Source organism: Acomys russatus, chromosome 2 (assembly GCF_903995435.1).
Source record: "Acomys russatus chromosome 2, mAcoRus1.1, whole genome shotgun sequence".
Lineage (NCBI taxonomy): Eukaryota > Metazoa > Chordata > Mammalia > Rodentia > Muridae > Acomys > Acomys russatus.
Window position 1 is genome coordinate 9,370,018 of NC_067138.1, and position 24,951 is coordinate 9,394,968.

General features: G+C 50.0%; 2 protein-coding genes across 2 annotated transcripts; one reads left to right on the forward strand and one right to left on the reverse strand.

The window, feature by feature from the left end:
• Positions 1 to 603: 603 nt before the first annotated feature.
• Positions 604 to 4,568, forward strand: Nudt2 (nudix hydrolase 2). Its single transcript, XM_051157869.1, has 2 exons — positions 604 to 774; positions 4,205 to 4,568. The coding sequence occupies exons 1-2, from the start codon at positions 648 to 650 to the stop codon at positions 4,519 to 4,521; spliced, it is 444 nt and encodes a 147-aa protein (XP_051013826.1). The 5' UTR covers positions 604 to 647; the 3' UTR covers positions 4,522 to 4,568.
• Positions 4,569 to 18,587: 14,019 nt separating this feature from the next.
• Myorg (myogenesis regulating glycosidase (putative)) lies at positions 18,588 to 20,781 on the reverse strand. The gene has a single exon (XM_051157878.1). The coding sequence runs from the start codon at positions 20,779 to 20,781 to the stop codon at positions 18,652 to 18,654; it is 2,130 nt and encodes a 709-aa protein (XP_051013835.1). The 3' UTR covers positions 18,588 to 18,651.
• Between the last annotated feature and the right edge of the window lie 4,170 nt (positions 20,782 to 24,951).

Genomic DNA, 24,951 nt, shown 5'->3' on the forward strand with positions numbered 1-24,951 from the left:
AAAACAACTTGAGGAGGAAAGGATTTCAGCTCACAGTACACAGTTCCTGCTGCAGGGAGTCAAGGTACAAACTGAAGCCGCCACCTACTGACTTTCTCCTCTGGTGTGTGTGTGTGTGTGTGTGTGTGTGTGTGTGTGTGTGTGTGTGTGTATGTGCGCTATAGCTGTCCAGAAACTGGCTCTGTAGACCAGATTGTCCTCAAACTCAGAGAGCCCCAGCTGCCTCTGCGTCTCCTCCTCCTGAGTTTTTAAGGATTAAAGGCATGCACTACCACACCTGGCTGTTCAGCCTGCTTTCTTATAGAACCCGGTTTCTCCTGCCTAGGGGTGACACCACCTCCAGTGGGCTGGGCCTTCCCACATCAACTGTGAATCAAGAAAATGCTCCTCAGGCTTGCCTACGCGACAGCCTCATGGAGGCATCTTCTCAACCGAGGCATCCTCTTCTCAGATGACTAGCTTGTGTCAAGTTAACAACAACAACTAACCTCCATTCCGTGGCGTGCTGTCTTTTTCTGTGGGTTGTGAGATCACTGTTAGCCAGTCCTTGCTATTCCCCAGCTACCCCCTGCCCCATGAGTGACTTTCCCTCTTGTGTATAGCTTCCCAGTGGTTCATGTCTTTTTTTTTAACTTCATAGCTAAGTCATGGCCCTGAGGGCATGTGGCTTGATTGTCTTCCGAAGACACCTCGTTCCCAAGGTGGACAACACTACAATCGAGTTCCTGCTGCTGCAGGCGTCAGATGGCATTCATCACTGGACTCCTCCCAAAGGTGCGGTGACAGTGACAGGGGTTGGCTTATGGGGAGATGCCAAGCTTGGCTCGGAAATCCACCCTGCCAGGATGTGCTCTCCAGCAACTGTGCAGCAGGAGGGGGTGGGAGAGGCAGGGGCACTTAGTCCTGTCTGTGTCTCAGGCCTCCACCCAGGCCAGGCCTAGCGCCTGTGTCTCTGGCTCACTCGCCTGTGCTCCAGCTCATGAAGGGCTAGGACAGGAGAAGAGCCACTGGGCTGGGAACTGGGGGTGTTGACGCTGAGTAATGGCTGGGCTTTGAGTGTCTCATCTGTCAGAGTAGAGGTTGACTTAAGAATCGCCAGCTTTCTTCCTGCTCCTTTTCTGATGTAATTTGATCAAGCTCCTTTGCTTCTTTGTTTAGTGTTCCCCTTACTAGGGTTTTCTTGTGTGGACCACATGTCTGGAGTTGTTAGACGCACAGAGGAGCTGGGTTTCCTAATCATAGGCCATCTGCGTATTCTGGCAGGAATGGAAGGATGAGAATGACAGGGTCCTTCTGAGCCCAAGTGGCTGTGAAGGTCACAGAGGCCTTGAGGTTGTAGCCTCAGCAGCCTCCTTTGCCCTGGCTTCTTCCCTGAGGACCCAGGATAGAGCTAGAAGGGTCTTCAGGAGGCAGCACAGTGAAGACCAGAGACCTAGAGCCTTAGACGTGACCAAGATGTGTTTGGAAGCAGGCTAGTTTTTAACCTACTAGCATTCTGGATGCCGTCATAAGGGTACAGAAGATTCCCTCAGCTGTTCCTAAAAGAGAAGGCAGTCAGCACAGGGAGCAGTAAACAGAGTGACTGTCCCTTGAGGAGTCTGAACCCATCTCAGCATGTGGTTTTTTTATTAACTCCCTTTGAAGCCCACACCTATGCAACTGGGTGTATCTTACTTTGTCTGAGTGTCTCTTTTTCTGTTAATCTTCATGCTGCCAGGCAGCATGGTGGTGCACACCTTTAGCCCCAGCACTCAGGAGGCAGAGGCAGGAGAATCTCTGAGTTCGAGGCCAGCCTGGTTTACAGAGCAAGTTCCAGGACAGCCAAGGTTACACAGAGAAACATTGACTTGAAAAACAAACAAACAAAACCAAAATCCTCTTGCTTAATATCTTTATTGAGTCCAACTCTGGGGGCTGGAGAGATGGCTCAGTGGTTAAGAGCACTGGCTGCTCTTCCAGAGGTCCTGAGTTCAATTCCCAGCAACCACATGGCAGCTGACAACTGTCTGTAACTCTAGTTCCAGCGGATCTGACACCCTCATACAGATATGCATGCAGACAAAGCACCAATGCACATAAAGTCAAAATATAAGAATAAATAAATCTTTTTTTAAAAATCCAACTCTGCTGCAGGTTGGGTGGGGTGGTGAAGCCACCCTTGACTGAGGCCATTGGGATGGTCCCAGTGAGCAGGAACAGATTGGCTGTGACAGCTGCTGGGATGAAGACCCAGGGTCAACAGCCACCAGACAGGTAAAAACAGTAGGATGGGGAGGCACAGGCAGATATCTGAGGTTGGGAGAAAACGAAGCAGAAATGTTTGCACATTTGCGTTGCACGGGAAGAAGGAGGTAAAAGAGAGGTGTCACAAATACTGTAAATAGGAATGTTCACACTTAGCTCCTGATCACACTGCTGGGCCTCTCACTAGATGTCAAAGGGCCTCTCCCAATCAGTTCCTTTTTGGCCTGGGATGAAATTACCCTGCTAGCATTAGTAGGCAGCAAACTGAATAAATGCTGCTGGGAGGGGTGTACTCAGATTCTCAGACAGCTGCAGGGAGTGGCACCCTGAATCAGCGTCTCCTGTCACCACCAGTTGTTAGGGTCAGAGGATTTGGGTAACAAGCCACTATGAAAACCAAGTTTGAGCCAACAAAAAGTATCTTTATTCAAAAACTGATATATCAGGGAGACAGCTGAGTTTGGGATCCAAACTGTGTTTTTAAAAGCAGAAAACCCACAAATGAGGTGGGGGTCGGGCATCTAATCAGGTACACACATATGTGGTGTGTTCCAACATATTTCATATCAGGCATCTTAAGGGGTATCTTAAGTGGATGTCTATGTCAAGTATCTCAGATGGCTTTCTTGGTAGCTTGGCCTAGGTCTAGGCCAGCCAATAGGAGCTCATTCAGCTGGTGCTAGGATTTGGTCCCCACTGTGTGATAACCAACAAAGCACAGGTGAGACATTGCTGTCTAAACGCATCGGGGACATTTGACTCTGAAGCTGAATCTGGGAATTGGAGCCATTCTGGGAATTTAGCTTAGTACAAGATGGAGACTGTTCACAAGATGGAGTCTGTAGCTAAGGAGGCCCTGACACAGTGTCCCTCCTGCTTCTCCTCAGTACATTATCAGCGTGTCTTTGTGCACACATAGATGTGTTTGCAGAAAAACTTGCCCCAGAAGTGAGAGCTAAATGCATTCCTTAAGTGCTAAGATCCTATTTTTCCATTCAGCAGCCCCTAGGCTGCTGTGCAGACCCCTGGGAGGTAGAATGCTTAGTGCACAGCTCCACTCCCAGGCCAAGAAGGGAACAGTTTTCACTTCCTGCTCCCCATGAGCACCTGAACCAGGAGGGGCCGCTCAGCAACTTTCCAGAGCCAGGAGTAGATAGGGGTTACCAGAACCCTGTCATTGCTTCTGGGACACTACGGCTTTGTGGGAAAGGCCTCGGGGTAGATCTGGGGCCACTGCAGTCTGCAGAGCCTCAAGCTCTGCTGCAACAGTTTCTTGGCAGCTGTCTGCTTGGATTTGGGTCTCGCCAACAAATTTTCTTAGAACTGGCTCTTGGCTTGTCCTTAGTCTTAAGTTCCCATCAGGACTTTCCCTGTGAATCTGAGATCTGGCCTTGCTCAGTTAGGAAGATGAAAACAATCTGAAAAGCCTTGATGGCTCCTTGGAAACAGCTGCTGGTGCAGCAGGGCCGGGTTTGCGCCTGTGAACTGTGGAGGGCTGCATCCTCACTGGATGGTTCAGCTAGCCCCCAACCTTGCCGAGAGACTCAAAAGAATAGGAAAGCAGAGATCTGAAGAAAGCCATCTCAACACCTGAAGGCAGCAACTATTCTGGGATGGGGATGTTGCTTAGGGGTGGGGCACCTACCTCCCAAGCACATGGCTCCATACTCAGCACAGCAGAGCCTGGAAGCAGCATCTGAGTCTGACTTGCCAGACACATTTGTTTCACTCTCTAAAAGATGGAGTAGGAAGGGGTTTCTCAGACCCTGAGAACCAGACGCCGCCTGCCCTGTAACTCTTCCTAAGCATGCTAGGATGGTGACCATCTCCACACTTCCTGTAGCCCAGGGACTCCTAGGAAAAGTCACTGCAGACCCTATCTTATCTTTATATCATCTGTCCTGGAAACACTCAGCTTTGCTTACTACTGAAGATTTCTTCTTTCTTTTCTCCTAACCAGGCCATGTGGACCCTGGAGAGAATGACTTAGAAACAGCCCTACGTGAGACTCGGGAGGAAACGGGCATAGAAGCAAGCCAGCTGACCATCATCGAGGGCTTCAGAAGGGAGCTCAATTATGTGGCCAGGAAGAAGCCTAAAACAGTCATTTACTGGCTGGCGGAGGTGAAAGACTCTGCTGTACAGATCCGCCTCTCCCAGGAGCATCAAGCGTACCGCTGGCTGGGCCTGGATGAGGCCTGCCAGTTGGCTCAGTTCGAGGAGATGAAGGCAACCCTCCAAGAAGGACACCAGTTTCTCTGCTCCACACCGGCCTGAGCTGACCAGAACAACTGCTTCCACTGCATCCTTAGGGTTTTTGGAGATAAGCCCACCCTCCCACCCAGGCAGGATGTGCTGGTCTTGTCACAACCAAGAGCAGATAGGTTGGTGAAATGAAAATTAACTTGGCACTCTCAGGTGAGATCAGGGAAGCCCTGGATTCAATCCCTAGCATAGAAGATAATTACTTTTAAAATAGGAGCAAGCAAGAATTTTAGCTAAGTTCAAAAGCAAAGGAGAGGTAAATATTTAAAGTGCCAGCCCCAGAAATTGTATCCTAAATACACTTCAAGCAGCTTACATGCCCTTTTAACCCGTGTCTGTTTTCTTGGATTCATGCCATGAGCTAGGGAAAAGAAAACCAAAGTTATTCAGAGCTCTATGGATTTAACCAGAGGGACTCCTGGCCATCCTGACTTGTGTAAACCAGGGGAGCCCTGTATCCAAACACTGTACTCCAGGAAGCCAAGGGCTCTGGGATGAGACTGGAGAAAGCCCAGTACATCTAGGGTAACCCCTCTGCGTCTGCAACTCCAGGTTCCTCCTCCCCCACAGACAGACCCACAGAGTTGGAATTTCCAAGCCAATAGAACTGGAGTGCAGAAACTGGATGTTTTTTTTTTTTCAGTTACTCTCTCCAGCACCCACATATTTTGTAGTTGCATAGGAAATATTTCAGATCCAAAACTTTGGGCTGCCTGGGCCAAAACAGAGCTGGGGCCGGGCGGTGGTGGCACAGGCCTTTAATCCCAGCGCTTGGGAGGCAGAGGCAGGCAGATCACTGTGAGTTCGAGGCCAGCCTGGTCTACAAAGGGAGTCCAGGACAGCCAAGGCTACACAGAAAGATCCTGTCTTGAAAAACCAAAACCAAAGCCAAACAAAACAGAGCTGGGAATAGGCAACCCGGAATCTCACATGGACCCTCACCTCTTACCCGGCCCATCTCCCAGAGTAATGAGCCTTGTCAGCATGATTGAGGTAGACAACGAGGCCAGCCCAGGCCCACAGGCTCTGCCCAGGCCATGTCATTATGCACATGCCTTTCACCCAGAACCACTTTCCCCACGTTCAGCAGACTTCTCGCTGCCGTTTTTTCCCCTGACCTCTGCTGCTCGCTGGCTTTCTCTGAAATGCCACTGTAAGACCCCCAAGGTGCAAGGGTTTGGTCTCAGCCTTCTTTTTGCCTTGCTACTGGGCTCAAGGAATGCTGAGGCAGGTGTTAGAGCCCTTCCAGAAGCTGCTAGCAGCTGGGTTCATGTGGATTTTATTAGAGGGCTGTTGCCCAACGACGTGCCGAAGATTGGAGGGGAAGGGGCATTGGCAAAGGTCAGCATGGATTACCAGAGTCAAGAACAGGCGCTCCAAAGTGGGGAGAGCAAAGCCACCCGGTCTCAAGCAGCCTTCCAGATGTTTCCAGTCACTGGTTCTCTGCAGACAGGGCAACACTAGTGAGCAGATCTTGGAGTAGAGCCAAGAACCTAAATGGTTTGTTCCTCGCCCCTCGGAGCAGCACTCTCCAAAGGAGGCCCTGCTGGAGGAAGTTTTTGGAGTTTAATGTTCTCTTCCAGGCCAGCAGGGACCACATCCCACTGATTTAATAAATGCCTGCTGGGCAGTGGTGCCAAACCACAGACAGGCTGCCTCCTAACAAGGACTGGCCAGCCTGCCTCGTGCTCTTAGGATGGGAGACTGGAACCTGGAAATTCTAAAAGCTCATACATCAAAGTTGGAAGGGACTGAAAATGACCCGAACTTGCTGCTTATTTTTTATTGCACGGGGAAATTTATGGTGCCTGGCATGGCGTGATGTGCCTGTAGAGGCTCAGCACTTTAAAGGCTGAGGCAGGAGGATTACCGGGAGTACAAGTCCAGCCTGAGTTATAAGAACAGGAGCTGGAGAGATGGCTCAGTGGTTCAGAGGACTGCCTGCTTTTCCAGAGGATATGAGTTTGAGTCCCAGTGCCCACTTGGTGGCTCACAACCATCTGTAACTTCCCTTGAGAAGGATCTGATGTCCTCTTCTGGTCATGGCATACTAAAACAGAAGCAGCAGTCACAGAGTGAGGAGAAAGTGGGGAGGAGGAACGTAATGGCCCTTGGTCCTGGAAACTGTCTGTATATGAGAAGCCTTGAGACTGAGCTTGCCACAGCAAAGGCTTGTTAGAATATAGAGGTGGCTGAGGTGGCTCAGTGGGTAAAAGTGCCAGCCTAGTCTACAAAGCAAGTACAGGACAGCCAAGGCTACACAGAGAGACCCTGTCTAGAAAAACCAATAAAACAAAACAAATAGCTCATTAAGCTCTGAACGCACAATGACTTTTCCAGCCTAAGGCTCCAGAATCTTCTACCTGGGTCAGAAGAGGGATGGACAGCCCTCCCTCATGTCTCCAGAGAGCTTGGTTCCGTTAAAGAGCGTCTAGGAGGATCACCCTCTCTCTGAGAATTCCTTTGTCATTTTTGTCCCATCTTGGGCTCCTAAAGTCTGCCTCCTTCAGAAGGTTCTCTAAGATGCTCGGAGATTGCTGGGTTCCGTTCCTCTTAAGCTTCTTTCTCAAACTCAGGGTGCCTACTAGGAAGTTGCTTCTTTCTTATCTCTGCCTTGTAATGATGTCCCACCATTAGCTCGGGACAACCCCAGACTTTTCTTCCAACATGGTCAATTCACTTAGCTTCCGGCCTCGGCCTTCTCCTCCCTCCTCCTCTCACATATCCTGTATCTGAGACATCATCGTGAGGCAGAGGCAGAGGGCCAAGAGGAGTGTGGCCCAGTGGTGTCTGGAGGGATACCTGCTGGTACCATGTTGGCATGCAATCTTTGGATGTCTCCGACTCTCCACATCATTTTCCTTGTGCAGTGTGGCAGGTGATGACAAGAACAGACGCTAGGCTGGGAGGCTGAAGGCAACAGGCTGTCTGTGAAACCAGATGCCCAATCTTTTTCTATTTTTATTTTATTTTATTTTTTTATTTTAAAACATTTTGTATATGAGTGCTATGCCTGCGTGTACACCCGCAAGCCAGAAGAGGTCATCAGATCTCACTATAGATGGTTGTGAGCCACCCTGTGGTCGCTGGGACCTCTGGAAGAGCAGCCAGTGCTCTTAACCGCTGAGCCATCTCTCCAGCCCCTCCTTTTTACTGATAAGGGACCCCAGCCCGTGGAATGTTGCTGCCTACATTCAGGGTAGGTCTTCCCTGCGTTAAACCTCTCTGGAATTGCCTTCACAAACGAGCCCAGAGGTGTGTTTCCCTGGTGACTCCAATCCAGTCAAGTAGACAAAAATGATTAATAGACATAGATATATACAGGTCGTAGACATAGTCCTTCAGCAGCTGTTGGCTGGGTGGGGGCGGGGTGGGTATACTGTATAGACTTTCAGCTTTTCAGTAGCCACACAGGGTTACAGACCCAGCTCATCAGAAGAGTGAGGCAGAAGGGCCACTTTAGCCCAGGAGGAGCTTGGGGGGATAAGTATGACTATGGCTCAGTAGTGGTGGCACAGCGGTTTAACCCCAGCACCCAGCAGGCAGATGTCTGTGAGTTCAAGGCCAGCCTGGTCTACAGAGCAAGTTTCATTGTATAATGATTAAACCTAGGTAATTACCAGATACCTCACCTTGTTGCCACTGTTCATTCTCTTTTTTGTTTTGTTTTGTTTTTGGCTTTTCGAGACAGGGTTTCTCTGTGTATCCCTGGCTGTTCTGGACTCACTTTGTAGACCAAGCTGGCCTCCAATTCACAGAGATCCGCCGCCTCTACCTCTCAAGTGCTGGGATTAAAGGGTGCACCACCACACCCGGCAAGAATTTTTAAAAATTAAACTTATGGTTTTTTTGTTTTGTTTTGTTTTTTCGTTTTTTGAGACAGGGTTTTTCTATGTAGCCTTGGCTGTCCTCGACTCGCTTTGTTGACCAGGCTGGCCTCGAACTCACAGCGATCTGCCTGCCTCTTCTTCCCGAGTGCTGGGATTAAAGGCATGCGCTACCACGCCCGGCTTAAACTTATGGTTTTTTTTCTTTTGTTTTTTGTTGTTGCTTTTTTGAGACAGGGTTTCTCTGTGTAGCCTTGGCTGTCCTGGACTGGCTTTTCTAGACCAGGCTGGCCTCGAACTCACAAAGATCCACCTGCCTCTGCCTCCTGAGTGCTGGGATTAAAGGCATGTGCCACCACGCCCAGAAAATTTATGTATTTTTATTGCATGTGTGTAAGTGTTTTGCCTGAACGTATGTGCATCATCTGTGTGCAGTGCCCAAGAAGGCCAGAAGTGGGTACTGGATCCTCTGGAAATGGAGTTGAGTTGTGAACTGTTTGTCGGTGCTAGGAATTGAAAATAGGTCCTCTGGAAGAGCTGCCAGTTCTCTTAACCACTGAGCACCTCTTCAGCCCCTGGTTTATTGTTTGTTTGTTTGTTTTTAAATTTATTTATTTTTGGTTTTTTGAGACAGATTCTTAAGTATGTAGCCCAAGTTGTCCTCAGACACACAGTCGTCCTCTCTGAGCATCCTGTGGACATACAGGCATGTAACACCGCACCTCAGCTTCCTGTGGACATACAGGCATGTAACACCGCACCTCAGCTTCCTGTGGACATACAGGCATGTAACACCGCACCTCAGCTTCCTGTGGACATACAGGCATGTAACACCGCACCTCAGCTTCCTGTGGACATACAGGCATGTAACACCGCACCTCAGCTTCCTGTGGACATACAGGCATGTAACCTCACATCCACCTTAAAAGCCATATTTTTGAAGAGAGATTTTTTAAAAATCTCTTTTGGTAAAAACAACAACAACAACAAAAACAAAACACAAAACTATTTTGGATGTAAAAAATATTCAAAGCCTGGTAAAACTATTTACAAGCAGGTGTAGTTTTTAATAGGTATGAAGTTTCCAAGGTCTGAAAAATAGGAAAAGAAGGACCAAAGACGATGGGAAATGTCTTTCCATTACTAAAGGACATTTAGCGGGGTAGTGGCGGCTCACACCACCTTTGATCCCAGCAGAGGCAGAGGCAGGTGGATCTCTATTAGTTGGAGACCAGCCTGGTCTACAAAGGAGTTCCAGGACAGCCAAGGCTGTTAATCAGAGAAACCCTGTCTCGAAAAACTTTCAAAAAAAAAGAAAGAAAGAAAGAAGAAAGGAAACAAACAAACAAATATCCAAGTCAGTTGTTCCTTCCTGAACATCAGATCAAGCTGCCTGCAGAAACAGGAGGTAAAATGTGTTGACTGTAATGGCGTAATAATAATGGGTAGAAAAGGCTAGGACCAGCTTTCGAGTTTCTGTTTATTCTAGAATAAGGATTCTCACTCTGTACTCAGGCTGACCTTGAATTCCAGCCTTGATATCCTGAGTGCTGGGACTCATGGCATGTACTACCACACCTGGATTGAAGGCTGATTTAAAAAAAAAAAAAAAAAAAACCAACTGAGACATAATTATAAATAACAAAGTACATCTTCTTTTTCCTCAGACAGACAGAGAAGGCCTCATTACAAAGCCTTGGCTGTCCTGGAACTCACTCTGTAGAGCAGGCTGGCCTTGGACTCAGAGATCCACATGCCTCCACCTTCCAAGTGCTGGGATTAAAGACCTGCACCACCACACTGAGCAGTACATCATTTTGAGAAGTATAATTCAGTAGTTTTCCTTTATTCACAAGGCTGTGTAATTATCACCACCACAACTTAATTTTAGATGATTCTCAACACCCAAAAAAGAAACTGCTGTATATCTCTTAACAATCTCTCTCTCTCTCTCTCTCTCTCTTTCTTCTTCTTCTTCTTTGCTACCATTTACGCTACTTTCTGTGAGTAGATTTCCCCGTTCTCTGCATTATATGTAACTGGAATCCTGCAAGCTGACATGGTGCTGCACACCTGTAACCCCAGCGCTTGGGAGGTACAGGCAGAAGGAACAGAGTTCAAGGTTATCCTCAGCCCCTAGAAAGTCCAAGGAGAGCCTGGGCTACTGGAGGTTTCATCTCAAGAAAACAGTAAGAACATAAGTGAATCCTACAGTTTATGGCTTTTTGAATCTTGCTTCTTTTGTTTAACATGTTTTCAAGGTTCACTCATGTATTGTTTCCTTATTCCACTTTTATGATTATTGCTTTGTTGAAATATAACAACTCTGTCTTGAAAAACCAAACCAAAAAAAAAAAAAAGAAAGAAAGAAAGAAAGAAAAGAAATACAATCTGTATGCCATATGAAACACCCACTTTAAAGTGTACACCTGAAGGGTTTTACTATATTAATGGAGTTATAGAATTACAATTTTAGGACATTTTAACCATCTCTCAAAAAATGAAAAACAAGCCGGGCATAGTGGCGCCATCTTTAATCTCAGCACTTGGGAGGCAGAGGCAGGCGGATCTCTGTGAGTTCAAGGCCAGCCTGGCCTACCAAGAGAGTCCAGGACAGCCAAGGCTACACAGAGAAACCCTGTCTCAAAAAACCAAAACACATAGCCACCAGCAATCACATTATTTCTCCAAGACCTTAGGCGGCCACCCCTCCACTTTCTCCCCTCTGCTTATAGATTTGCCTGTACAGGACATGCCATATAGTGGACTTATACAATATGTAGTCTTTTGTAACTATGGTTTTCAGGGGTAATCCATTTTGTAGCATGCATCTGTACTTCATTCTCCATAGTTTCGATATTCAATATTGAGTTGACCCAATTTGAGTTGTTCCTTTTTGTCTTTTTTTTTTTTTTTTTTTTTTAGCTATTATTAAAAATGCATCAAGTTCTGTGGATACATTTTTATTTCCTTGGATATAACTAAATGTAGAACTGCAATGTCAGATTGTAGCTATATGTCTAATCTCTGAGCTACTAGACTGTCTTGTTTGTTTTTTCGAGACAGGGTTTGTTTGTTTGTTTTTTTCGAGACAGGGTTTCTCTATGTGGCCTTGGCTGTCCTGGACTCACTTTGTAGACCAGGCTGGCCTTGAACTCACAGAGATCTGCCTGCCTCTGCTTTCTGAGTGCTGGGATTAAAGGCGTGCGCCACCATCGCCTGGCAACTAGACTGGTTTTAAAGTGGCTGTACTTCTTAATAGATCAACCAAGGAAGGCTGAGGGCTGGGAATGGACACAGCCTCTCCGGCATCTGTTGTTGCTGTCACTGTTGTTGTTATTGGCACCCCAGTGAGGATGAAGTGGTGTCTTAGTGCTTTTATTTTAATTGCTCTGGTGGGATATCATTTTTGAATAGCTTTTCATACCTTGATCAGTAATTATCAGGTCATCAGGCTTGGTGGCAAGTGCCTTTACCCATGAGCCATCTTGCCATTTTTTCTTTTGCTTTCTTGATGATGTTTGCTATAGCATGGAAGTGTTACAATTTAGTGAAGTTAAACTGGCATGTTTTTCCTTTCTTTCTTTTGTGGACTATATTTGTAGTATCCTACTTATGTGTGTGATCTAAGGTAATGGAGATTTACATATATGTTTTCTTTTTAGTACCAGGGATATACCCAGGGCCTCATGTGTGCTGGAAAATTCTCTGCTACTGAACTATACCCCCAGCCAACATCTTAATTTATGTTGGAGACAAGGTCTCGCTAAATCGCTCGGATTGACTGTGAACTCACTGTGACCCAGACAGGCCCTGCTGTGTGATCCTACTGCCTCCTCCTAGACCAACTCTTCTAGGGGCTTAGGGTTTTGGTTGTATTTAGGCCTGTGATACATTTTGAAAAAAGTTTTTTTATGTGATAAGAAGTAGAGGACCAAACACCAATCAGAAAATGATTCCTCTGTATCATTCCAATTTTAGTATCTGCGCTGCCAAGTCGAACACAAGAAGATGACTCCTGACCTTGCCAGGCAGGCGTGGTGGCACACCCTTTAATCCCAGCACTCGGGAGGCAGAGGCAGGTTGATCACTGAGAATTCAAGGCCAGCCTGGTCGATATAGCAAGTTCTAGGACAGCTGGAGCTACATAATAGAGAGATTCTTGTAGAAAGGAAGGAAGGAAGGAAGGAAGAAAGGAAGGAAGGAAGAAGGAAGATGATGATGATTCTTCATCAAAGAACAGAAGGATGGGGAAACTTCAATATCTTCTTCAATTTGGGGCCTTCGAGATTCCAGAGGGGAGCCTCCTGGAAGCTCTTCCCAGTAACCATCCATCCTGTACCCAAAGGTGCTCCTTTGGAATCCCCTGCTCCCATCACCTCCACCCAGGGCGAAGGAGCAGCTGACAGACTCAGCCCTACAGGGGAGGCAGGATAAATTCTCCTTTCTGAGGCAGCAGAGGCTCCCCATCACAATGTCCTCTAGCTCTTGGAAACAGTGACTTAAGCTGCCAGAGAAGGCATTTGTTTGCTGAATCGAAGACCTAAAGTAATGAGGTTATAATAGAAATCCCTACGCAGGTGTGGGAACCACGGTGCAGGCCTTCTGTGGTACAGGCTGGACTCTCTGGTCATCTTAGCCATTGGCCTGACCCAGCTCTCTCCTAGTTGAGGGCTGGAGGGTGGTCCCAGCTCCTTCCTCTGCCTCCTAGCAGAGGCCATGATATAAGCAGTCAGAACTCAGACTACTCTTACATAGCCCTCGCTCGACTCGTGATTGGAGTAGGAAAGCCACCTGGGGGTGGGGGGAAGCAGTCCAAAACCTGTAGAGCACCATGATCTAACTTTCCCCATCCTCTAGACTGGGGACGCCCAGGAACAGGGCCTCCTCCAGGGCCACTTAGGGCAAGCTCAGGGCTTGCCACCTGAAGCTGAATAGCTCCCCTCTTATCAAGCTGCTGGAAAGATCTTTGGGTTTGCTGAAGTAAATGATTAGTTTTAAGATTAAAGAAAAAAAGAAGGAAAACAGGTTGTGCTGTGGGAGCAGGGGTGTACCCTGTGGGGGTTGTTAGCAGAAACCCTTGGAGCCAAACAGTGGAAGGAAAGGCAACCACTCAGTTGCTACTGCACTTTCCTTCAAGGCTAAGTCTGAGCAGACCTCTCCTGGCAAGGGATAGTTGTACAGTTGTCCCCAGAACATTTCTTCAAATGCTTTTCAAAATAGGCTTAGATATATCTGAGTATACGGGCAAAACAGAGGGGCAAGAAGGAGCAGATCTTAGATGGCTGGAACACCAGAGCCAGGGTCCCCCACCCCACAAGGGACAGGACTGAACTTTGGACAGCTCTCCTTGATAGCTGTGTGGCTTGGACTTGAAGGTGTGCAAGTGGGATGTGACTGATAAGAGCGCTTCAGGCGTCTCAGAGTAGAGGCCAGACTCTAGGGAGCCTAATAAATCCGAGTCCAAAACAGAGAAAGAAAGAAAGAAAGAAAGAAAGGAAGGAAGAAAGAAAGAAAGACCCAAAAACAAAACAATAAACAGGAAAGGAACTGTCACTGGTGTAACTATACCAGGAAGGCAGGGGGACCAATGTCCTCAGCCCTGGCATCAGAGGGTCTCCTAGGAGCTCCCAGCTTACACAGGACGGGGACAGAAGCTGTGGCTCGTACTCATCAGCCTCAGCCCTGCTCAGATTGTGGTCTGGTTGATCATTATCTCAGGATTGGTCCTGCAGGCCTTGTTCAGTTGCCTGGGGACGGGGCAGTTTTGATCCTTGTCACAGCTGTTTATCCAGGGCCTCTGTTGTTCCTGGAATCCACCAGACTGTGAGAGAGTGACTTGCTGACTTGCTGCAAAGGAAACAGGTGCAACATGGAGGCATCCTACCAAGCTTTTGTTCTGCTTTTTAGTTAACCCATTTAGTCCCTGGAGGGCCAAGTGAAGGGTCCAACACCTTTAGCAAAGGCATCCTTTAAGTCTTTGTTCAACAGTGGGCAGAGGATGGAGAGGCCAGTGCTCACCCTGGATTTGGGGAAGGAGAAATGTCCTGAGTGCTTGTTGAGGGGAAGCAGCACAATGCTTTCCCTGGATCCAGAGCAAGAGTCAGAGATGCTTTATGCACAAGTCAGGGTATGATGGCCACATTCTCTTAGAAAACCTACTTGGCTAAAGATCAACCCATTCATAGCCCATCCCTAAGCTCCCTTCGGTGGCCACTCAGGGCCTCCCTCCTGATTGCTGTATGTCATGCCTGCCAACACACACACACACACACACACACACACACACACACACACACACCAGCCTAGGTGCAGGAGAGACCAGTGAACTGGGGCTACAGGCAGCTGGAGGCCCTTTGGAGCAATGCTAGGCCTCTAGGATCCAATATACAGGGAAAGAGAAAAAGTTGGACTACACAAGAGGTAATAGCAAGGATGGAGGGCAGGGCGAGGCCAGAAGGGGCTGGAGAGATGGTTCAGCAGTTAAGAGCATTTACTGCTCTTCCATAGAACCTGGGTTTGGTTCCTAGCATGCATATGGTGACTCATAACTCCATCTCCAGGGGATCTGATGCCCTAAGCACCAGGAGTGCATGTGGTACGTACATACAAGAAGGCAAATGTTGGGGGAGGCCTGCTTCTTTTGGGTAGCATAACTATAGATATTTTTATTTCAGGCCCACTTCCCCATCATCTCAGCTCATCGCTGATATAAAAGAATCTCTGTACGAGGCCAGGTTGACCATAAACTATGTTTAAGCTCAATATACCCCATGTCCTTATTCATCAGCAAAACCCAGCCGTAAGCCCAGCTGCCCCCAACTGCCAGGTACACTTTCTTTTTTCTCTTTCTGTTTTTTTGTTTTTTGAGACAGGGTTTCTCTGTGTAACCCTGGCTGTCCTGGACTCCCTTTGTAGACCAGGCTGGCCTCGAACTCACAGCGATCCTCCTGCCTCTGCCTCCTGAGTGCTGAGATTAAAGGCATGCGCCGCCACGCCCAGCTGCCAGGCACACTTTCAAGGTTAGCTACAACTTCTTGTTAGCAAAATAGTCAGAGCTGACACCCTGCTCCACCACCCGCCCCGCCCCGCATGAGCTAATTGTGGTGTTTGCCTTTAAATATGCAATACAACTTCTCCTCACGGATGAGCTTCCAATCCTGACCTGGCCGCCTCTCTGAGCTCAGAAAATAAAGTTTATTTTAAGCTTCTGTGTCTGAAGTGAGTTTTCTCAGCTTCCATCCCAAACCCAACAGCAAACACATAATATAATTCTTTTACTTTCGTCCTCTGCTCCTCCGGGGTTCTGGAGAGAGCTTGCTTGGTGAAACTAACCCTAACCCTGACTGAGAACCGGAAGAGCAGCTGTGGGGTCCTTGAGTTCTAGGCTTTCATGCAGCTTCCGCTCTAGGACAGACAGAATCTAGGTTCTCCTATCTCTCTGCGGGAAAGGGGAGTCCTGATAGCACAGTGGTCTGAAAAGTGCGAAGAGTGAGAGACAGCTTGTGAAGCCAGGAGCTAAACTTTATTGTGCATGCTAAGCCTCGTGCACTTGGTGTAAAAAGGGGGAGTCTAAGCTAAGACAAGAGTCAAAAAAAAAAAAAAAAAAAAAAAAAAGGCAGCGGGGGCGGGGGACCAAAAGGAGGAACAAAAAAGGTGACCCCTATTTGAATCTGGGTTTTATAAGCCCTTGGAGTTAAAAAGGGGGACCTGAGAGTTGTAAAAAAGAGATCTCAGAATCTGGCTTCTGTTTATAGTAAATATCTTGACAGCCTTATCTCAGAAGGGGGGGGGGACAGCCCCTGGAAATCCGAGGTCGCTGTGAAGTTTTTATCAGAGCAGGACCAGGTCTGTGACATCTCTTACCAGATGAGATTTTAGGGCCCTGCTAGGTTCACAAGGGAGTCACCCCCTTTTCCAAGTGTCTTAGAATGGCTAACTAGAAGAGACGATCTTTGACCTTGCCCAGCAGTGCCCCATACTTTAAAACCTGAAAGAGCTGGGCGTGGTGGCACATGCCTGTAATCCTAGCACTTGGGAGGCAGAGACAGGCAGATCTCTGTGAGTTCAAGGCCAGACTGGTCTACTAAGTGAGTCCAGGGTAGCCAGGGCTACACAGAGAAACTCTGTCTTGAAAAACAAAAACCCACCATAAATAAATAAATAAATAATAAATAAATTATAAAATACCCCAAAGAGGCCTTGATTTTAAGCAAGACAACAACAGATACCACTACAACAGCTATCTTTTATTGAGCACCTACTTTGTGCCAGGCACTTTCCATACATCTGTGCTTATTAATAAAATGACCTTAGAGGTAGGCACTATCATCGCTTTTACATAGAAAGAAACAAAACAAAACTGAGGCTCAGTGGGGGTTAAGCAGCATACTCAAGGTCACCCCTCTGGTTCGACAAATAAGCCCTGGGGATGTAGCTCACTGCGAAAGTGCTTGCTTAGTATGCTTAGGGCCCGAGGTTCTGTCTTCAACTTTGCCAACGAGAGGAAACAAAAGAATTGGCACCGGAGATGGAGATGGGTGTCCGCGGGAGCCCTGAAGCTTTCACCCGGAACCTTTCACCCAGAGAAAACGAAAGATCAGGGCACAGGCTCTGTTGTCAGAGCCGCTGAGGGAAACTGGCCACCACTCCTCCAGACATAGCCATGGAGTCGGGGTGGGGGTGGGGTGGGGGGGGCACTGTGGCTAGAGTTGATCTTACAGCAGGAGACTGGCTGAGATGAGAGACCTTACCCAGCATGTGTGTTAGCAGGTGTCAGTTGTCATTCACACTCCAAGCACTGCCACAGTAAGAACACAGCTCCCTCCTAGGCCACACCTGAGAGTGTGTGCAGAGTAAGGCAGCTGAGTGGTCTTAAAGGGCTGTTTGCTTCCTACAGGTCTCTCCTTATGCAACATGATTTAGGGATTGAGCTTGGGTGGCAGGCTTGCCAGCCAACAGTGCCTTCCCCTACTGAGTCAGCCCCTCAGCCTGGCTCTGGAGTTGTGAACTCTTTTTTTTTTTTTTTTCTTTTAAGATTTATTTATTATTTATACAGTATTCTGCCTGTGTATACGCCTGCCCCACCACAAGAAGGCACCAGATCTCATTACAGATGGTTGTGGGCCACCATGTGGTTGCTGGGAATTGAACTTGGGACCTTTGGAAGAGCAGATGGTGCTCTAAACCTCTGAGCCAGCTCTCCAGCCCGTGCTGAAACTCCCTGGGGAGGGGCTTAGCTCAACAATCAAAGCCTTGAGTGTGGCTTAATTAGCTTCAGGGATATTCCCTTCATTTTGTAGGTTCAGAGACTCATAGTGGGCACCTCACTGTCTGTCTGACACAAGTATGTACACACACACACACACACACACACACACACACACACGCACACACAAGACACAGGTTCGAATTAAGGCATTGAGCCCCGTCTTAGTGGCCCTGCAACTTTGTCCACCAGGCACATCTGGCCCAGGGCTGGGTCCATAGTTGAGTCCAGTATATACACAAATAGGTTAGTGCAGCGTTAGGAGTCTCTTCACAGATAGAGGCTATTAGTCCAGGCTGAGCCCCGCTCTCCTACTGTTTGGGGAGAGGCCTTTGGCTTCCTTGAGGACTGGCCAAGCCAAACATCTGTACAGATGGAGTGGGACCAGGTCAGTCACTGTTCAGGTGTGTGCTAGGAACTCAGGGCCTAGCTACTGTCACCAAGAAGGCACACTTTTCTTTTTGCTTTTCTTGAGAAAGGGTTTCTCCGTGTAGTCCTGGCTGTCTTGAAACTTGTTCTGTACACCAGGCTGGCCTCGAACTCACAGAGATCCCTCTGCCTCCTGATGCCGGGATTCAAGTCGTGCACCACCTCGGCCTGGTACACCCTCTAAACATGGTAGAAAACTACTTGGGAACTTTTAAAAGAAAATTGGTTCCTCATCTCAGTGGACAAAGGCAGCCACAAAGGCCAGAGGAGAGGATAGGTTTCTCTCTGTGCTTTTAAAACCAGACCCTGTGTAAGCAACCGAAGACCAGACCTTTGTCCTCGGAGATCTCTGGCCTCCGGCCCAGGGATGAGGGTTTCTGGGGACTGGAGTGATATGCAAAGAGAGGGGGCTCTTAGCATTGTGCACTGGTGCGGGAGGTTGTTTCAGCACCTCCCCTCCCGGGACTCCCAGCTCATGGCTGAAGAGTACTTTTGAGTCAGTGCCCACTTCCTAGGTGGTCTAGAGGTGGGGACTTCCTGAGGGCGTCATCCGGGAAGATTAAAAGTCTGTATGAGGGATGGGATTAGGGCTGTGGAGTTCCTAGGTTCTGAGCTGGGTCAGGACGCCCAGGTGAAATAGGCGACCTCATCCAGGTCGACCGGGTAATCCGTGAGCAGCACCGGCGTCTTGTCAAAAAGCTCACCCTTGTAGCTGCGCCACTTGCCGGCGGGCAGATAGACATCTCGTTCCTGCTTACCCGGCTCCAGCACCGGTGCCACCAACAGCGTGTCCCCGATAAGGAACTGTGAGTCAATGCGGTGAGCCGTTTCATCCCCGGGTGCGATCCACCATAGGGGGCGCACGATGGGGTCGCCAGTGTCGGTGACCTCGCCAGCAAGCTCGAGCAGCAGTGGCGCCACAAGCGAGGCGCGAAGGGCGGCGAACTTGTGTGCGATGGCTACCACTTCTGCATCGTACTGCCAGGGCGGGATTGAAAACTGCATGGCAGGCATGAAGGCGGCCACCTCCAACCAGCGCACGTAGAGCTCGCGCTCCGGTCCCGGTCCATCTTGGCGGCCGGCTGTGCGCTCTGGCACCGCGTTGCCACCTACCATATCGGGCAGGATGAACGGATAGCCGAGCATACTGACGGTGAGCACTGCAGGGATAAGAGAGCGCAGTCCCAGGTCGTAGCCCCATACCGAGTCGCGGTCCACTAGGCGGAAGAAGCAGGAAATGTTCTGGGACTGGTACCCGACGCGGACCTCGGCCAGCGAGAAGAAGGGCAGCGCCATCTCGGTGTACCGTCGGCTCCACACACTGGGGTCGGGCAGAGGCCTGTAGGTGCTGAAGTCCCGGGGCAGGTAGCTGACCTCACCCGCATCGAACTTAAAGGAGGCCACGTTGTAGCGTGAGCGCAGGCGCCGTAGGTGTCCTTGGAACCACTCCCGGGCCTCCGGGCGCGTGAAGTCCAGTACCGCACCAATGCCGTTCCACCAGCGCACCAGCGCGGGGAGCCGGCCGGTGGGCTCGCGCACGAACAGCTCGCGCTCCACGCCCTCGCCGAAGCGCGATGAGTTGTAGTTGACAAACGGATGCACCCAAAGTGTGACACGGAAGCCAGCGTCTCGCAGGCGGCGGAACATGTCGGTGGCGTTGGGGAACTTGCCCTCGTCGAAATCGAAGTCGCCATAGGCGGGCGTGTACATGTCATCGATTTCCAGGTGGCTGCTGTTGAAGCGGTGCTGGCGGATCTGCTGGGCGAATTGCAGCACCTTGTTCTGGTCCACAGCACGCCCATACAGCGCCCACGTGGACCAGATGGGGTCTCGGAAGGCCTCTGACGCTGGTACCCTGGATGGCTTGTTGAAGTAACGCCGAACCATGTACTTGTGGATGGAGGTGACATCAGAGCCCACGCACACGCGATAGCTGAGCTCCGGCGCCGCAATGCGGCCAGCTGGTGGCTTGTAAGATGTGTCGTGGTAGCGTGCCTGCAGTCGCATCGAACGCTCCGTGCTGTTCCAGCCCAGGTGGAAAGGCACTGAATCGTTGACTTTGATGGCGGCCGCGCGTGAAGATAGCCAGTAGCGCTCCAGGATGCCCCCGAATGCGGCGTCAGAAGAGTAGACGTCGCTCGTGACAAATGGCTGCGGCTCCTGCTGGCCATCCAGTCGGATGGGCCAGTGTTGCGTCCTCATCTCAGCGCCGCCATACCAGTGCGCCGCAGCATCTCCCAGAAACATCGCGTGCTCTACAGCACGCCCTGGCGCAGCTTCTTCCCAGCGCACGCGGTAGCACATGACAGTGTCCTTGGGTCGTACAGTCTGGATGAAGAAGTGCAACGGGCGCCCATCGGCCGCCCGGGAGCAGCCAAGCAGGGCACCCTCCCGGCTGCAGGAGTCAAGGTCCAGCGCACCCGAACGGAAGGCCAAGCGGAAGACTTGCTCACCCTTCTGGTTACGGATGGAAAAGCCTCCACGGTTCAGGTCCAGCAGCTCGGCGCGCAGGCGTTCCGCCTTGCGGAGCGAGGCGCTGTAGTAGCACCAGGCCACAGCAGCCGCCAGCACCAGCAGCAGTCCCAGGACTGCGGAGCCCAGCAGAGGCCTCAGCTCTTTGGTGGCCTTGGGTTTGGCAGGAGAAAAATTGTCAGGCAGGAAAGTGTACATAGTTGCTGCTGGGATAACTTTGAGGCTTTTGGGGCCCGCGTGGCTACCAGGTCGGTGTCGGGGGTAGGCCTGGGGCATCAGTTCCTAGCTAAGGACGGAACTGCCACACCAGATCCATCTGAATCTGCCCTGCTGGAGTCTGCAAAGGGGGAGAGAGAGAGGGAAAACTGAACTTTCTATTCCACAATATTTCCATTTCTGCAGCTTAATTGAGGGGCCCAAGAGCTTGACAAATGGCAAAGGCAAGGGCTCTTATCCAGGGCAGTTGGTGTCTTAGCCTCCCTTTTCTCCCTCAGGCCCCACTGTTTGCCAAACTGGTGAGAACCATGTGAACCGGAGCGCCAGAAAAGCAAGGCACTATTCCGGATCGCAGCATAAGCAGCCCGGCGCTGGAGAGGGCTGAGAAGAGGGCTCACTCCACTACGTGTAAGGCGGTGGTGATGGCCCAGCCAGTTCATGGAGACCTTTAATGAGAGGCTTTCCTGCCTCTTAGCCCCAAAGGAGAGGGAACAGCCCAGTCATGGGATTTGGTCTTAAGTCTAGCTACATGGATAGCTGGAAATTAAAGAAGATGCTCACAAAAAATTAATTAATTAATTAATAAAAAAAAAGACACAGCCACATTCAGTCACAGAGACTGGTTTAGAGGAAGGTAGGGCTGGGTCAGGAGCTTGGGGAATGACCTCGTTGTTATGATCTGTCCATCTTAGTGCTTAAACTCTACCTGGCTCTCAGCTGGCTACCACCAAGTCCATTTCTCTGCCCATGTTTCCCGCTCTGACCCCAGGAGAGAAGCCGGAAGCGTTTCGGTCAAGGCTCAAGGCTTCATATGGTTTCAGCATACTTTTCTATGCAGCCCACCCAGGGAAGTGGCCCTGAGTTTGTGATTCTTCTGCCTTAACATCTGGACAGCTGCGATGATGAGGACACAGCACATCTGAGCTCAGCTACCTTCTGATTCCTGATGCCATGTCCAACCAGAGCCCACTAAGCTCTACACACACACACACACACACACACACACACACACACACACACACACACACCAACCTAAATCCTCAAGTCACCTGCTTCTAGCTTGATAACCTCTCCTTTGCCTACCTGCTCTTCTGGCCACAGATGCCCACCACCACACATATAAACACACAAGGTGTGTGAAACATGGAGACACGACTGCAGGGAAACTTAAGACTTTTGGGGAAGGTTTGTCTCAACCTGCTGAAAAGGTCACTAACTCTTCCTATCTCAAACCCTCAGGGCAGAGTCCAACAAAGAAGCAGCACCTGCCAGGTGCACACACAGGCAGACACACTGCTGTCAGTGGGTTGCCTAACTCCCCAGCTGGGGGGAGGGGAGGGGGAGGGGGAAGGGAGGGGGAGGGGAGGGGGAGGCAGATGGCAATTAGTGGCTTCCCAGACGTCAGTGTCAGTCTGTCTCCAGTGACTTCCAAGGTGATTAACCGCTCAGATTCTCTCCCATGCAGAATCCATCACGAATGTCAGGTGCAGGGGCTGGAGAGATGGCTCAGCAGTCAAGAGCAATTAAGTTCCAATGGATCCAGGCTTCTAGTTCCAGCACCCACATGGCTGCTCACAACTGTCTGCAACTCCAGTCCCAAGAAATCTTTTCTGGCCTCTGCAGGCACCAGGCATACAAGCAGGCAAGCACCAATACCCATAAAATACAAATAAATGCATCTTAAAAAGCGAGTGTGTGTGTGTGTGGCTCGCTGGAGAGATGGCTCAGTGGTTAACAGCAGTGGCTGCTCTTCCAGGGGACTCAGGTTTAATTCCCAGCACCCATGCGGCAGCTCACAACTGTAACTCCAGTTCCAGGGGACCTGACACCCTCACACAGACATACATACAGGTAAAACACCAATGCATGCATGCAAAAAAAAAAAAATCCAAATAAACAAAACCCCCAAATAATTAATTAAAAAGAAAAGAACGTCAGGTGCAGATGCTAGAATAATGCACTTGGCACCATTCTTTAACCCTTGTCACAGCTCTCTAACCTCTCAGGTCACACCCGAGACCCAGTCTGGGACAGCCTCTCACTTCCTCTCTGATTGCACAATTTAGATTTCCCCTGGCCTCCTGTAGGGTCCCAAGCCTGACTTACTGTTCACTCAACACAGCCAAGGCTACACTGGGCGCTAAGGGGCTAAGAGGGGAGAGTTTGATTCTGACTAGGAAAGACTCCTCCAGCCTCAAACCTTACATGTTAGGTTGGCCTTATCTTATGACTCCTGGAGGCCTGAGAAAGTCACCTTGATGCCTGGAAAGCCCTTTCAGCACTCAGGTAGAACCCATTAGGTTCTTTGATGAAAGGAGGAGCCTGCAGACTTAAGCACCCACTCTGTTGGGACCTCCAAATAAACCCACAGCATCCAATACCAGCAAACTTCGCGCTGTTGTTCTCAGTGTCCATGTTACAGATGGGGAAACAGGGCTCACCAGAAGTCACCCGCACAGCACTAACTGGAATCCAAACATCCTGCCTCCACCTTCCAGCGAGAGAGATGGGTGTGGATGGGTGAGGCCTGTCTTTTCAAAGGCTGCTGCAGCTTCTGCTTGCCACAGGCAGATCAGGACGATTTTAGGGGTGTGAAAGGGGCAATTTAATGGCATCTGGTATTGCCGCTATGGGGGAGGGACTCTGTGGCTCCAGGCTTAGTGGCGTTCAAGACCCCTGTAATCTGTAGCGCCTACCATCTATCTGGCCAACCACAGGCTAACACTAGCAGGAGGGATCTGCCCCAAGCGGGCCTGTATAGGCTCAGCCAAAGAAGTGTCTTCCTGTTCCCTTCACTCTCAACCTCAGACTTGGCTGCCACCCCCTAGCCTGCAGTGTAAGGGCGAGGGACCAGCTCAGCTCAACTGAGCCACTTGAGGCAGAGTCCTTTGTTGGACACAGTTGGGAAGGGAGTGGAAATGTCAAAGGCAATTCGATCCTGTCCCATCTCCCTCCCCTGCTCAGGGACAGGATCTGCCAGGATCAAGTGACTGCGCTGACACAGCCTGGAATACTACACACACACACACACACACACACACACACACACACCCTCCCTCTCCCCTGTGGCGCCACACCCGACACGGTCCGAAGGGGCGGAGGAAGGTCAAGTGACCTGTCGCCCTGAGCAGGGGTTCAGGTGTCTAGGGTTGCTCTACCAACTAGAGAAAGTTCAGGAACGGTGCTCCGTAGGCAGCTCATCACCCCTCACTGGGCCTCAGAGGCCTCCCACTGGGCTCACTCACCGCAGTGACCACCACACGGAAGAAGGGAACAAGGAGGTCTTCCGGCAGATCCTTTCTCCACGAGAGCAGGAGTTGAGCAGCCACTGCCCTGCGGCTTGCTGCCTGGCTGGGCACCATGGAGCCCCTCCCGCGCCCCGCCCTCGGCCCCGCCCCGCCCTCCAATGTGGGTTCAGGCCTGGGACTCCAGCCCCACCCCTGGCGCCCCGCCCCTCCCCCACAGCCTCAGGAAGCTCTGCAAGCCTTGCCGGGACTTTCTTCCCACCGCCCAAGCCCTGCCCTTTGGGCACGCCTCTAGTTTGGTGCCTCTTAGTTCTACTCCCGCCTCAGGCGCCGCCCTTGCCAGGCTTTGGCTAGCTTGGCTCGTCCCCGGGCCTTATGGGAGAGGTAGTTCTGAAGGAAGAAGGCGAGCTGAATGTTGGGGTTCTTGCAACTCCAGGCTAGGTTTGCTATGTGTATGAGTGCTTCACGAGGTGAGGAGGCAGAGGGTAGCTGTGGTGGTTTAAGTAAGAATGGCTCCCATAGGCTAATATATTTGAATGCTTAGGCAGTGGACATGGTACTGTTTGAAAGGACCACAGGACTAGGAGGCATGGTCTTGTTGGAGTAAGTGTGACCTTGCTGGAGGAAGCGTGCCACTTGGGGTGGGCTTTGAGGTTTCAAAAGAAATGTTTCAGAATGTAGAATCTGTTTCTCCAACACCATGCCTGCCTGTTGCCATGCCCTTCACCATGAGCACGATGGACTAACCTCTAGAAGTGTAAGCAAGCCTCCAATTAAATGCTTTCTTTTATAAGAGATGCCGTGGCGGGGGGCTAGAGATGGCTCAGTGGTTAAGACCACTGGCTGCTCTTCCAAAGGACCCGGTTCAATTCCCAGCACCCACATGGCGGCGGCTCACAACTGTCTGTAACTCCAGTTCCTCTAATGGCCTCAACCAATGCAAATAAAGCAAAAATAAAATTTAAAAAGACAGTAGAGAGAGAGA